Below are 15,370 nucleotides of genomic sequence, written 5' to 3' on the forward strand. Positions count from 1 at the left end.
TGACAGAATATTATGTTTTGTCGCAGGAGCATTGGTTTCTTATAAAAAGTTGTGAATAAAGCATGTTGTTTTTAAAAGTCTTGTAAACATGTATTTCTATCTGCCAAATACAGCAGTTAGTTTTGATGAAAAGTTTGTTGTCAGAAACAAACTGAACTGTCACATTTTTATAGGCGGTGAATGCAAATGTGTGTATTACTTTTATTTAGATGCAGGACTGTGTTTCTAGGGTTGAACCCAGTATCTGAGATGAGTATGGATCATTTCATGACAGCTGCAAAATCTACAAACAAATCAATTTGATGCTCAATGCAGTCACCTGTAATACACAGTCACACACAACATCTTACCGAATACTTCAGTGACTTCACTTAACGCACAATATTCTTTGAATAACTTTAATAACACTATTTTGTAAAACAGTAATATGTATGCAGTTTTTTTAAGCCAAGCCTTACATGGCCTGATTTCAAAAATATGCAAAATAAACAGCAAGTTTCTTTGGAATAAAACCATCTAGCATATTCCTGAGAGCCTCTGCCCCACAGTGTGTGTTTGAGGAGTGAATGTAAAATGTCAGTGTGGTAACAGTTGTCCCTTATCAGGTTGCATTCCTGCTGCATATCATCATCACCATAGGCTTTTCTGGTAATGCTTTGTCTCTTGTTACTTTATATATGTTTAGGGATAAAATCACCAACAGACAAATGGAAGTAATGAATGGTGTGTGGAAGAAAAGGTCAAAATTAGGCATGATGAGGACTGAAGAAAGGAAGAGGGGAAGAACTCTTGGATACAGTTCACATAACTATAGAGGAGATTAGCTGATGACAAGGTGAGAGATGAATAATAAAGAGGTTTACTGAAGTAAGCACTAGAAGGTTGAGCTTCAATAATGGAGGAAGCAGATATACAGAGTTGGGGGGCATCAGCTGAGATGATGCTCCATTCTTATCCTATTCCCATGGGATGGGTGGGATGTCAACAAGGTTCAGCACCAGCTAAAACAAGCTTGCACTCCTGCCCAGCAGCACATTAGCATTTCTTCCAATGCGTCCAGCCCCCCATTTCCACCGCACATCCAGCCATTGAGCTTTTAGGCTATGGAGCCATGGGGATTGCCTTTTTAGGAGACACCTGATCACAGCTGAACTCACTGCCGCCCAACACAAAAAAGCTGATAACATGATGCTGTTGTGTGAGTGCCCACCCTTGATACAGAGGTTATATGTTTGTGTGTGAGACCAGAGGAGAGCTCTGAGGGCGACAACCGAGTAGAGCTGTTGTGCACAGTTGAAGAGAGGTATGAGGTTGCTTCACAGCAAGAGAAATCTCAACAACATTCAACAATAGCGTGAGCACCAGAAGGCTGTTTGTTCTTCAGGATGTTTTGGAGCAGGAGAGTTTGTTTTGTTTCTATTGTTCCTTGAGTGTGAGTCCTTTGAGGTACTTGAGAGAACTACAGGTGACATCTTGGCATTTGTTTGTGTCTGCCTCATTCAAGGGAAGATCCTGAGAACGTGATTATCTGGGCGAGGTGATTTTTTTGTCCTGATTATTGTCTGAAGAACATAGCCCAGTATCATGGAGAAATTCAAGGCAGCCATGGTTCTGGGTGGTGTTGGTGATGCCTTGGGCTATCGGAAGGGCCACTGGGAAACATGCCCTTCAGGCAGGAAGATCCAGGAGGAACTGGCCTCTATGGGAGGTCTGGGGGCCCTAAAACTGGACCCTGATAATTGGCCCCTGAGTGATGCAACGCTGATGCACATGACCACAGCAGAGGCACTCATAACAGGTATGTTCAGCATTGATGCTGAGAAGAGTGACAAAGATGGTTAATTACCTGCTAAGAGGAAAATTTTAGAAGTGAAATCATTGCAAGATTATACACTAATTTGATCCTTTTCTCCTTGTCTAAAATATTTAACATCAGTGTTTACATTGCACACTGTACTGTACTGTATATATGTTATAATTTAACCTCACAAACAACCCCTTACCACAACATCAGACTGGTCCATCTGAGCTTTCTTCATTTCAAAGGACGAGAATAGCTTCTTGTATACAGTCAGTGGAAGCTGCTAATCACTACTGGCAGAATTTCTGAATGAAAAGTTAGCTGTTGACATATTATAATCCATCCTTGCATCCAGTCATCAAAGTCAAAATCACTACATTGAGTGGAAACCTCAAAATGAATTCCCTCACCCTAATGTCATCTTAAGCCCTCCACAGGATGGCCGGGAGTTTCCAGGACAGAAGAGTCCAAAATAGAAAACTTTAATACTGAACAATAGCTGGTCAGACGCTTCCATAATCTTCCTGTATCATATTTGGCTGCATATGCGGCTCCAAGCCAATGACAACAGCCCTTTTAAATGGTGATGACATATTTTGAGATTAGGAAGCCTTATTTAGCCACATTCCAGCATGCCGCCACACACACATGCACACCCGCACAGCCGCACACACTTTAAAAGAGAAATTTTAAAATACTGTACTTGGCTCCCAAAAATATTTGGTTCCGCTGGTAAAAATGTAGCAAAAGGCCCAATTATTGTTATCTGTAGAAGGACTACGAAAACTGACAGATTGACAGTCATAAATTGACAGTTCTCTCCTTCAACATCCTCCTGTGTAACAGTGTCTATAACAAAGTCCAGTCCAAGGGATGAAAGTTTCCATCTTTCAACAAAGTCTTTGACCACTAAATTAGAAGTGATGCTTCTTTGTCAACATGGCCTCACCCTCTCCCTCATATATAGTACACACATAAACAAAATTCTAGCAGGATGGCTGTGAGCCCTCCTGGTGGATCCCAGTTGACCTCATGGTGTGTGGAAGTGACTCCTCTCACTCTGCAGGCATGCTGGTCCTAATCTGTGGTGTGGCAGGCTGAGGCTAAAATTAGCTCACCACTGCACCACTCATCTTGCCTTTGCATGCCAGTCATGAATGACACTAAGTCACTGTATATGTGTGTGCTTGTCCAGATTACTGGTGTCTGGAGGACCTGTACCGGGAGCTGGTGCGTCTCTATGTTGAAGCCATGGTGTCTCTCCAGGGCAGAGTCCCTGATCCTTTCACAGTGGAGGGCTGTGCTCACCTCAAACCTCACAACTTCCTGCTCGCCTGGCATACTCCCTTCAATGAAAAAGGTCTTTGGAGATTTTGGAAAATCTTCAATCAGTTTTTTATTTTATGACTGCAACAAATTTCCAGTTTATAAAAATTAGCATATGGATGTGTTCATATGTCCTTCCAGGGTCTGGGTTCGGGGCAGCTGCTAAGGCCATGTGTGTGGGTATGAGATACTGGCAACCTGAGAGGCTAGACAGCCTGATTGAGGTTGGCATTGAGACTGGCAGAATGACCCACAACCATCCCACAGGTGAAGTTATCTGGAAGCTACAGTACAGGCTGCTTTTTGTGCAGATGATAAACTCTTAAATCATGTCTCTGATTGCATTTTACCAACATGAATACAATTTCAGCACTTACTGAATTGGTGGGTTTGGTGACTTAAGATGTCACTCTTGGCTTCAGGCTTCCTGGGCTCCATGACAACGGCACTGTTTGCATCTTATGCGATCCAGGGGAAACCTCTTGTGACTTGGGGCCGTGAGCTCATGAAGGTCATCCCTCGAGCTGAGGAGTACTGCAAGAAGACTATACGACACATGGCAGGTCAGATTGTCTGTTGGTCTGCGAGAGGTACATCATTTTACAGTTTTACAGTAAAATGATGTACAGTCAGTGTACAGTCAACTGATACTTCTACCTAAAAGATATAACAAAATGAATCAATGAATGAATCAGTAATTGTACATTTCCCTTCAGAGTATCAGGAAAACTGGTTTTACTTTGAGGCAAAGTGGCAGTTTTATCTGGAAGAGAGAGAGATAGATAAGGAGGGACAGAATAAACCTTTATTCCCTGATCGCTATGATGCTGAGGAGACAGATAAGGTAAGTTCTACCTCTTTTAACTTAAGATTTTTAATGTGAACACAGTTCCTAATAGGAACAACGTGCTCCTATTACTACTTGTTTTCCACACAGACGTATAAGCGCTGGAGTTCAGAGGGTCGTGCGGGCCGGAGGGGACATGATTCCCCCATGATAGCCTACGACGCTCTTTTGGCAGCTGGGGGCGACTGGGCTGAACTGTGTAAACGAAGCATGTTTCATGGAGGTGAGAACTGCACCATTCTGCAGATGCAGACATTTTAAAACACATACAGATTTAACATATGGCCCATTCACTGTGACTCCTGTAAAAATGCTCTGTTGTTTTAGGTGAGAGTGAAGCCACAGGCCTGATCGCAGGTTGTCTCTATGGCCTCATGCATGGCCTGAACCAGGTTCCCCAGAGCTTGTACCAGGATTTGGACAAAAGAGAGCGACTGGAGGAGCTGGGAGATGCACTTTACAAGGCAGCATCTGCAGAGAAGTGCATAGACAAGTAATCCTGCTCCTTCACTGGCCCGAACTCTACTGGCTATGAGAAGAACTGCACAATGATGCTAAACTGCTTCCTTTTGTCCCGCACTACCCTCTAGTCTGCCGTGGCAGTATCTCCATAGTCTTAAGTGGCATCCTGTCCTCTCCTCACCACTCCTTCTCTGCTTGATTTTGCTGTCCGCTATCCACAGATCTGTCACGAATCATAAAAGTTAAAGCACCTCTCACTGTAGTTGTGAGGCGGAGAAAAATGAAAAGGCCATTTAGAGTGTTGAGTTTCATGAATGCTTTTCTTCAAGATCATCTCTCTGGTATAACATCTGGAATAAGTCTACTCTACATATTGGATACTGACTTTTAAGCCTACTGAACATGCCTCTATTCAATTCAAATGACAGAACTGTGGGGAAAAGGCTGTAACGTTTACAGCTTTGAGTTAACTAAGACTTGTAGAGATTTACAACCAGAAGATAATTTCCTTCTCTGAATTTTTCCCTGTTAAAAGCTAACCTGTATTAACATGAAGTACATAGAAATGTTTGGTCATGAACTATCTAATTTGTCAAAATCTCCACGAAATTGTGGACAAATGCTAAATGAAAATATTACCTGAATCTAAAGGCATATCATGAAATCTAAACTTTTCAATCAAGATTCAACTTATCTATCTTTAGCTTATCAATGCATGTGAGATATGGTTGAAATTCTGTAATGTAACTTTTGTGCTAAACAATAGTTATTATATTTTCATATACTGTGATTGTTATTTGAACTGTGATCCTTTATCAGGTGTAGTTTGTGAGAGCACCATTACATGGTGAATATTAGTATGATGTGAACATTAAAATGAATGCAGATATATCACGCATGATGTCACTGTCTCTATCTTAACAGATGGATAGCTTTTCCTATCTTAATTTCCTACCAGATCTCCTCTTCTTTTTACTCAAACTCAACAATCCCTTGAACTAATCACCAATAACAAGTTGACACTGCTGGAACACTTCAAGTCTAAACATTGATCACTTTGCAGCAGGGATTGATTGACTACTAAAATATCTAGCTCAGTTTAAACAAAAACGTCTATATTTGAAGTATATTTGACTTATCTGTCCTTGAGAGACCTATTGGTAGGGTCATTATTAAAGGTCACATACTTTATGAACCAAACCATTCCCAATTTAATTAAGTTATATTTACAGCATTAATTATTATCACTTTTTCATGTTGACCTTCCAGTACCACTCAAAACTTTGGACATACTGTCTCATTCTGGTGAATAGGAAAGTTTTGACTGGTACTGTACATGAGTAAAAAGAGATTTGGAGTCACTGTAAATGGAATGTGTCCTTATTTATATTCTAAGAGAAATATTTTAGTATAAATTATCCTCTGTTCCTCTGTATGATGGTTTTAAAAGTAAAAAGGATTTTAAAAATGTACATTGAATCCTTAAATTTTAACACCCCTTTTCATGTATCTATGCTGTAATTTTGCTTTTTGAAAAAAAAGTGGTTCTATACTACATTTTTTCCCCTTTTGCATGGCAAACCCAAATATTTGCAACAACCATATATTTTTATTTTTTATTTTGTACTCATTATTTCCTTCTGTCCGAAGTCTGATTGGCAAAGTACTTTCAAGTGAAGGTTGACTGAAAGGTCTGACAGAATGGACATAATTTGTGAAATCAATACTGTAAAATTTCAACCCTCCAACCTCCAATGGAAACATGTCTATGCTCAGTTGCATTAATTACATCTGTATCTATTCATGTATGTTCAAGTAGAAAAAGATACAGGGATTAAGTTTTGCATTTCCTCTATTCTCTATAGACCAGATTCACAGAAAGCAAGTGTCGGCCCTGATGCCAGTATGTTGAGGAAGTTGGTACGAGACCGCAACTGCCGTCCAGTGCTCCGAGGGATTCTGGAGAATCTCCTGCATTACCTTACAAAAGATCTACCCAACTGGTCCACCAGAAACAGAGACCTGGAGAAGCCAGTGTCAGGTATTGTAGCTGAAAGAAATATAAGAAATAGAAATTGGCCTGTTCATAGGACTGAAGTTTCAAGGAAGCAGACTCCACTTCAGACAAATGGAAATGGATCCATGACTGAAGGAAATGCTACTGAGACCAGGTCTAAGAGCCCTGAAAAAAGCCACTCACATCAACAGAAAGAAATGCTGCCAAGTAGGTGTGGAGGAGATCAAAGAGCAGGAGATTTAATACCAAGGCGACTTACCACATTCCAGCTCCTCCAATCCAAATTCACAAAGTCCACACCCAAACCCCCCATTACCCACCAAAGGGAGGTAGGACGTTTGTTCTCCAGCAGTGGAGTGGCAGGTAATGTGAATTGCAGCCAAGACAGTGTGCATGATATGCACAAGAAGGGCCGGGCTAGAAGAGAACACGGTTTGAAGAAAGGGAGCAGTGTGAAGGATATCGTGGCCAAGTTTGCTGTAGCTGAGCAGAAGGAAAGGGGAGAGAATATGCAGAAGCAGCCAATAAAACCAAGGCTTACTGGAAAAGGGATCCTCCTATCTTCCTTGATGGGGAAGTTTGAGACCATGGCTACTGTAAACAAAGGAAAAGACTTCAAATGTTCAAATGACAGGCCTTCAGGAGGAGTCAAATTGGCAAGTAACATAAAACAGAGGGTAGCTTGTCAAGAAAGAGAGCACAAACAGGCACTGTATCAAACTGTTCACAAACAAAAGCAACATGGGAAGATGAAAAGTAAATCTGTTAGACAGCAGCTGGAAGAAAATCAAACTACAGATGATGAAGAACAAAGACAAAAGCAAATAGGAAACTCGAAAGCAGAGCAAATGCAGCAAAAGAAGGATCAAATTTTAGATCAAGAGGTTGAAGGTAATTGTCTGTTAAACCATGAGAAAGATCAAGTTTATGAGAGTTCAGGGGAATATAATAAAATCCAGGCAACCGATGAGGAATCCCAAAGTATCTCAGACAAGTTAAAATACGGACGTCTAAAGCTGCTCAGTTTAACTTGCGTCACAGAGTGGTCACTCCCATTGCCTTACGAGACTTCTCTGCAGGTAGAGGTTCAAGTGAACTGGCATGTGGCAGCCATCTCACCATGCTCCTCAGTCTGGTCCACATGTGTAGATTCCTCTCCTAAAAAATATTTTAAAGGACCCAAATTTGAGACTTCAGAAAGCCCAAACATGGAAAAGATACCTAAAGTGAAGAAATGTGATACTCATTGGTCCCAACAATACTCTAACACAGAGTCAAACACAGTGGGACCTTCCACTAGAGATACTGAAGGAAGATGCACTGTAAAGCCCAAAACTGAGAGACCTTCTAAAGACTATAACCCTATGGAGAATGGAGCAGAGGAACCCCCAAATCCACCAAGAGCTGTGACTATTCAAAGATCGGCTCAGTATGTCATTCCACGTATTAACAGATTTGATTCTCAACAAGATGCTAATCATACTTGTTCCTCCCCTCAATCAACACCGTTTCCAGAAACTACAATTCCTTTGGATGTGATGCCACCATCACACTCTAATACCTCTACAACTGGTTTTAACACTGGAGTCGTGACAAAGGGACATTTTCAAGACATTGACTCATGTCCTCTTGACATTAAGGTACAAACCACCCGTACAACAGAAAATGAAGCAGAGGGTAAACCTCAGCAAAGGCATGAGGATGAAGAGGGGAAAGAAGACACATTAACAACTGTGAACATCAGAGATACTAATGTGCCACAAGGTTTTAGACTTTCTGAAGACATTGCTAAGACACCCATGTTTGAAGAAAAAAATAGCCCTACTGTAGTATCACCTTATGAGATTCAACAACAGACAGAAACCAAAAAACAGAGACCAAAGTACACAACAATAAACTATGGAGATCCATCAGTCAAACAAACGTATAAACCCAAAATCATACGTTTTACCGACACCTTTACTTTCTAGATTGGTGCAAAGTGATTCACAATCTGAGAATCAACCTCACATACAAAAGTTTTCAGAAGAATCGCTTAAATCTGGCTCTTAAAGAATTGTGACAAGGATTTTAATTGAGCCAAACATTTTATAGTTCAAATATTTAACTTGTCAGTGCTTGCCAGAAGATAAACTACACACTGGCATTACTGTTTTTCTAAATTACTTCATACAGTACAGTAGATATCTTTAGCATTTCTGTGCTGCAATATTTTATTGGTTATCAGCTTGCCTATAACATAACATCTGCCTATACCAATATATTTGCAATCAGCTAATATCGGCCAAGACATCAGCTGGACTGACATATATCATACAGCAGCAAACACACAATGGAAGCAACAAGAAATAGTGGTGTTTTGTATCAAATGCCAAACACAACTAAAATGAGCACATAAGCTGATATTGTACATTTTATGAAACCCTGCAGAACACAATTACTTGGTAAAAAAACCAAACATTTGATAACATTTATTCAGTGTATATTTATTGTTGTTGATTAAAAGATTGCTGTATTAAATGTTTTTGATTGTATTTGCATATGGGTTCATAAAAGGTCGATACAATATATAGACAGTACGCGCCAACACTTTGGAACGGCTTTGATAACCTCCAAATGACCTAGAGGAGTTACACTGCCTCACTGAGAGCTTATCAAGGTTGAACTGTTGCAATCAGCACTGCCAACCTGGTTATTGTTTTTTCTGTGCAAAAGTCAGTACGTCTCTGCATTTATCAGAGTGAATCAACATCTTTTCTACTTGAAAGAGTGAATGGTTCCTCACTGTATCAACTCTAACACAGTATGGAGCATAGAAACGCAGTGCCAAAACATTCCCACTGATTATTATGATATGAAGACAACATTAAAAGGCTAGTTCAAACTTGACACCATTTCATTTTAAGGTGTGTGTGCACTGTGCAAGTTTAACTTTCAGCTGTATTATTGCTCCCTTTACTTTCCCTACAAGCTACAACCATGAAGAGAGAACATGTTGTTATATTTTAATGAGTGTAGCTGGTTTACTTCTCAAAAGTATAATAGAAATTTATTGCTGGGTGATTTATTCAGAATTATCTCAGTGTAATATGGTAGTTTTTGTTTGGAAAATATGAATTGTGTCTAACTGTATGTAATGTAAGGGAAATGGCCGATTACGTGGTCAGAAAGGTCGCAAAGCCTCAGTATTTACCAGGAATTCTCTTTTGTTCTTTATCCTCCATCAATCATACGAAGACATGTTTTCACACCAGAAAGATTCATCATAATTTTCCAGTAAAGACTCACTGCTCACGGAAAAGTGAGTAGTGCTTACACAGCATTGGAGTGTTTTAGAAAATAATTTAGTGACGCTTGCCCAGAACAGATGAATGGTTGCACACAGTAGTGTTGAACATGTCAGCATGTGGAAGTTTATCTCATTCACAGATCTATCCCCGCCCACCAGCAGGATCAAAAGGCAGGGATTACACTACTACTGGAACATGGGTCTGAATTTTGACTTACTCTGGTATTTTCACAAGAGGATAAGAGATCAAGGCCAGCATGATCCATCATCAGCCTGTACTAAGGCTAATCCTGACAGGCATTGGTGATGAGAAGTATGACGTTGTTATTGAGTGTCTACATGTGGATGTAGGTCAGAAACCCTTTAAATTTAATTTTAAGTAATTCCATTTAGGTTGGACTAAGCGTGACTTTCAATTAGTCTCATAACTGCAATAAACAAAAATCCAGCATGAAAAAGGGCCTCATCAAAGTTAAACTATTATCGCAATTATATATGGCCACATGATCATCCATCCTGTTAAGAAATATGAAATAAGAAACAAAAAAAGCAACATTAAGTGTTCAAAGATGACCTTAAGCCACAAATAAACTCAATTTTGACAGGTTTACCATACCTAGGTTTGTCACAAGTACAGTGTTTTGCTCATAGTGTTAGGACACAGTGCCTGAGGCTCTGCTCCAGATACTCTCATTTGTACATAATCAGATTCAAATCTGGTGACTTGATGCACGGTTTGCGTCACTTTGATACCTTTTCCAGTAAAAAACAAGGCTTTCCACTCCCACTTGTGTATTCAGTTCCAGGGGCAGAAAGAAATCTTGGTAAATTATTAATCATTCTTTTTAAACAGCTCCAATATTAACATAAATCATATAATTCCCTCAGGTTATAAAAATGTTCTGATGTTGGGACAGAGAGAGCTGAGGCAAACTAATGACGTGAGTGCTTTAAAAAAAAAAAAAAAAAAACTTCCAAGGACTTTTAATGACTGTAATAACCCCAGATCAGACACAGCATTTTAATCCAAGTGTGTGTTACTGGACCATTGCTATCTGGTGAGCAGGTGGCTGCTGATACCTGTGCTACGTGGCTCCAGAGTGAGCTGGAGAGGGCGTGGTTACTTTCGATTTGTGCTGCCTTCGCGTCCCATCGGAGATACTACAAATCAGGGCACGGTGGGAGCACCTGAAAGAAGTGGTGAAATAGTAAGATTTTATCATCAGGGAGTTGCTAATGTGAGGTTTATGTTGTTGTTGGTGTCAACAGTTTATATTACTGTGGTGTATTTTGCTAAATGAGTTTTAGACTGAACACACTGAAATGCTTGCCCCCATCCCCCTCCCCTTATGTTAGAGGGGGCAACATTGGCTAAACAAAACAAGTGATTCATGTTTTAGTAGGCCTATATGACTCACATATAAACAAAGGTGTATGTGACGTATTATTACACTCTGAAAACAGGTCATAGTGGTGTGATGATGTGTGTAACCTCTTTTTTAAGTTTTACTTTACCATTCTCAACTTTTATACGCCCGGCATGTGTTGAATTACTTAAATAACTTACCACACCCACTACATGTTTCTCATTCTATTCTATTTACAGCTGCGACATATTGTTTTTATTTCAGAGACATTTGTTGTATGGGAATGAGCCATCGAATTCATCCATCTCAGGAGAGCCTTGAAGTGAGGATTTTGACCGGAATCACTCGAAAGCAGCATTAGGTCTGATTGACGTGTGCGTGTCCTGGGGTAAACGTCACGAGTCCGAAATCTACCCTGGACTTGTGCATGAGGGAAGCACAGGACTAATGTCGACCTGGACTACTTTAGATAGCATCAACCCGGTCGTTTATGTGTGTATGTTGTTAGTAGAGTTGCAGGTCAGTGTGTTGTTGTAGTCCGAGTCTAGAGGGAACAGCAGCAGCAGCAGCAGGTGCATGTGGATGGCGATAAAACTCATGGAAAACTGCTTTCTCCATACAGCTGGGACATAGGCGGATCCTTAAAATTATCCCGAAAAGCCAAACGAAAACACGCCATTGGTTTGAGGAAAGGGTGAAAGATTGTTTTCCCCCACTGCTTTCCCGCATCAAGAACAGCTATGAAGCGATAATCCCGGGGGGAAAGCAGCTAACTCGTGTCCTCCGGTTCACAAACATGGAGAAAGTGAAAAAGTAATCGTTAACTTAAAGCTACCTCAACTTAAAACAAAACTGTTTTTGCTCTTTTGGAGAAAACACAGCAACAACACGGCGGATACATGTTGAGACTCTCGCAGGGATTTTCAGGATTTCACTGACTCTTTAGCGGCCATGGAGAAGAAGGACAAGCCGACCGACCGGAGCCGCTCCTCCGACGGGAGAGCCAAAGAAAGAGTCGACAGGTATCCTTAAAAAGTAGCTCAACATGCTTCAATATTTGGAGATAGTACTATACCAAAGCATATTTTATCGAGTTCAGTAGCAGTTTAGTAATTTAGCTGCTTAAAGTCCATCCAGCAGCAGGTTTATTCATCACTCAAACTAGAGGAGAAAAAGAGAAACAGTAACTTTAGATAACTTATAAACCATAAAAACCTTATAAACATTACTCGACTAATTAACGCTGTCTTATTTCAATATCTCGATAACTGGTGAGAAATATACAATATTCATATACAAATATGCAATATTAACATACACATATGCAATATTAATATACAATTCGTAATAGTTAATCTGTATTGTGATATTTGTATATTATACCCTCACTGGCCTTCATTACGTAATTTACACCTGTGTAATCTAATTCAATCCAATACAACAGCTATGTTATTGAGTCTACATATATAACACAGATTTTCAGTTTTTGTTAACATTGTGTCGAAAAGGTGATAATTCAGCTTTATGTTTATTATATAATGAGGTGATGGTGGTGTACTAAGGTGCATTATACTGACTGGTGTTCCTAATATTTTGTCCACACATACACAGCAGGGGCAAAACATTAGGAACACTAGTCAATAGTATCCCACCACCTCATAGTATGACCTCAGTAATAAACATAAAGTAGAATTATCACCTTTTTGACAATGTCAACAAAAACTGAAAATGTATCAACTTAAAAAAGTAGGATTTATGACAAAGCTGTTGAATTGAATTAGATTACACAGGTGTTCCTAATGAAGAGTGAGTGTATAAAGATACTCTGGAAACTATCTGCAGTCCAATGGTGTCTTGACAGATAAAAAGAGTATGGCTGGGTGATATGTGATAAAGTCAAATTATATTGTTGACCCAAATGCAATGATATTATTGCTATTGTTTCAATAGTGTAGGGATGGCTATTGCTGCTTTCACAAAATATTTACACAATGACATTTTCACTAAATAATCATCAGTGATGTGGATGGATAATGAGTAAGTGGGTAAAGGCAAATAATATAAGTCATGTAAGTTCAGAAAATTGTATCACTTTACTGTAATGCAGGCTTTAAAACAAAAACAACAACAAAACTTATTCCATATCACAAAACTGATATAATATCAATACATTGCCTATTCCTAATATAAAGAAATATACTTAATGTGTTTGTTGTACACCAATATGGATTTGCTATCCAGGTCCACTAGAGGTTTTTAGTCATGTCCCATGATAATACACATCAAACTTTCCAAATGTATTTTACATTATACATCAAAATGCATAAAGACAGTGTGCCTGTAAATATAACCACAACTAATATAGTTTAATACAACAGAGCTGCAATAAATCCTACTTTATGAAGGTTTTAATATTCAGCTTATGTATGTTGGAGAGGAAGTGATTCTAATTTATGATCATTTTGGAGGCTGTATTTTATAGTGCTGTTGAGCTGTATTGCATTATCAAGGTATTTTTAATATATTGTGCGTCCCATTAGACATACCACTCAGTGTAATGGTTCGTCCAACTCATTTACTGTGTATTATTTATCATTTACTGCGGATAAAAACATTGAAGCACCTTTCAGTTCAAAGTGCAAAATAATTCAACAGCACCATAAACTACAGCTACCAAAAGTGATCATAAAGTCGAATTCCCACTGCACTGAAACAGTTTCACCAAATACACATCTTTAAAGCTTTATGCTGAACTCTGCAGTATATGTTACATGTTATTTTTAACAGTGAAGACCCCTGAAAACCAGCTGCCTCATTCACAAACATCATGCTGATACATGTAATCAGTTTGTTGTCTTCCTTGTATTTTGGCAACATGGTCATTTGCCGAGGAGTACCATGACATTTACATAATGATACCTTTAATTTCAGCTAGTCTTTATACAGCCACACCAGTTAAACACTGGGCTGTGTTTAATATACAGTAAGGTGGTTTTATTAGTGTAGTCTGTTGGGCTCTAGCTTTTCATAACAGATCCAGTGACTAACCACACTGCTGGAGGTGCATTTCCTCCTTAGGGATGTCTCTTGTGGAAGGGTTAAGCTGCAGCAGGATTAATGTGTTACCTAAGCATCTTTAAGGCATTGGGTTGAGCCACCCACACCTACCACCACACAGTAGGTGTACGTAATTGGCTATATATGAAACATTATTCTAATAAAACAGAACCACATATGAAGGACAAAAAAATTACAATAAACAATAAATAAATAAATACACATATAAATATATAAATGCATGAATAAATACATATTTTGTAGTCATGAAAATTTTACATTTCTACATGTATTTATTTATTCATGTATTTATTTATTTCTACATTTATGTATTTCTTCCTACATTTATTTCTGTATTTCTACATTTCCACATTTATTTATTTCTGTATTTCTGTCTCCTTATGTTAATAAGGTGGGCGGTTCTAACATTAGTCTTAAGCACGATTGGTTAACTGGGCGAATCAGACAAAATCACCATGTGTGTGATACTATCTACTGCTACTGCCTGGACTATTTAAGTAGGGAGGACGAGGCCTAAATGTTACAAACATACAGTTATGATACTGGATTAATATAGTTTAATATGTTTTTGGCACCAAGTAAAATATAAAACTCATTTTAAATTCATTATAAATGAAAAGTTATATTCAACCAGATGTTAGTATGTTTTCAGTCTTGCCTCAAACGCAATACGTAACATCATAATAGGTTAAGTAAAAGCACATAAACACAGTACAGTATGAACTATATACCACCATAAATACACATATATGGTGCTCTTGGACAAGTTCACCTGATTTCATCCACTACTTTGTTTTATTTCAATGACGCATCAATGAGTCCAAACAGATTTCAGCTCACTTAAATCTATATAAATGAATACTGCATAGATCTAGGACGGTGTATATCTCTTCAAATTAATATGAGGTTTACAGTGATCTAATGTGAGTCCTCTTAATTCTAAGGAGGATTTAGAAACACAGACTGAAAACAATCCTTTGCTGTGATAATATTTTTTAACTTTGTGTTTTTGGCCCAGTGTGGATCCATATGGCTTTGAGCGCTCTGATGACTTTGACTACGACTCATATGAGGAACTGATGTCTGAGTATCTAGTCGTGCTTACCCGAAGAGCCATCAAGTGGTCCAAACTACTGAAGGGCAAAAGAAAGGTGCAGAAGAATGTGAAATGTAAGTGTGTAAG

General features: G+C 38.9%; 2 protein-coding genes across 2 annotated transcripts in view; both read left to right on the forward strand.

Annotated features, from left to right (window-relative positions):
- Window positions 1-1,466: 1,466 nt before the first annotated feature.
- On the forward strand, window positions 1,467-4,856 carry adprhl1 (ADP-ribosylhydrolase like 1). Its single transcript, XM_053320975.1, has 7 exons — window positions 1,467-1,798; window positions 2,997-3,161; window positions 3,269-3,394; window positions 3,550-3,690; window positions 3,844-3,971; window positions 4,065-4,197; window positions 4,302-4,856. Exons 1-7 carry the CDS (start codon window positions 1,585-1,587, stop codon window positions 4,469-4,471), a joined length of 1,077 nt encoding a protein of 358 aa, XP_053176950.1. The 5' UTR covers window positions 1,467-1,584; the 3' UTR covers window positions 4,472-4,856.
- Window positions 4,857-11,991: 7,135 nt separating this feature from the next.
- The window catches only part of grtp1a (growth hormone regulated TBC protein 1a), a 100,539-nt gene continuing 97,160 nt past the window's right edge, over window positions 11,992-15,370 (forward strand). Inside the window, exons 1-2 of the mRNA XM_053323930.1 lie at window positions 11,992-12,131; window positions 15,206-15,357. Of these exons, the coding sequence (XP_053179905.1) occupies window positions 12,061-12,131; window positions 15,206-15,357 (223 nt within the window). The 5' untranslated portion in view covers window positions 11,992-12,060. The remainder of the gene's footprint in view (window positions 12,132-15,205; window positions 15,358-15,370) is intronic.

This window comes from Scomber japonicus, chromosome 1, assembly GCF_027409825.1.
Source record: "Scomber japonicus isolate fScoJap1 chromosome 1, fScoJap1.pri, whole genome shotgun sequence".
Taxonomy (NCBI): domain Eukaryota; kingdom Metazoa; phylum Chordata; class Actinopteri; order Scombriformes; family Scombridae; genus Scomber; species Scomber japonicus.

Bases quoted from the DNA above. Each gene is read 5' to 3' on its own strand.
- adprhl1 (XM_053320975.1), top strand. From the start codon at position 1,585: ATGGAGAAATTCAAGGCAGCCATGGTTCTGGGTGGTGTTGGTGATGCC. The intron at 1,799-2,996 runs GTATGTTCAGCA...GTGCTTGTCCAG, and splicing joins AGCAGAGGCACTCATAACAG to ATTACTGGTGTCTGGAGGAC. The intron at 4,198-4,301 runs GTGAGAACTGCA...CTGTTGTTTTAG, and splicing joins ACGAAGCATGTTTCATGGAG to GTGAGAGTGAAGCCACAGGC.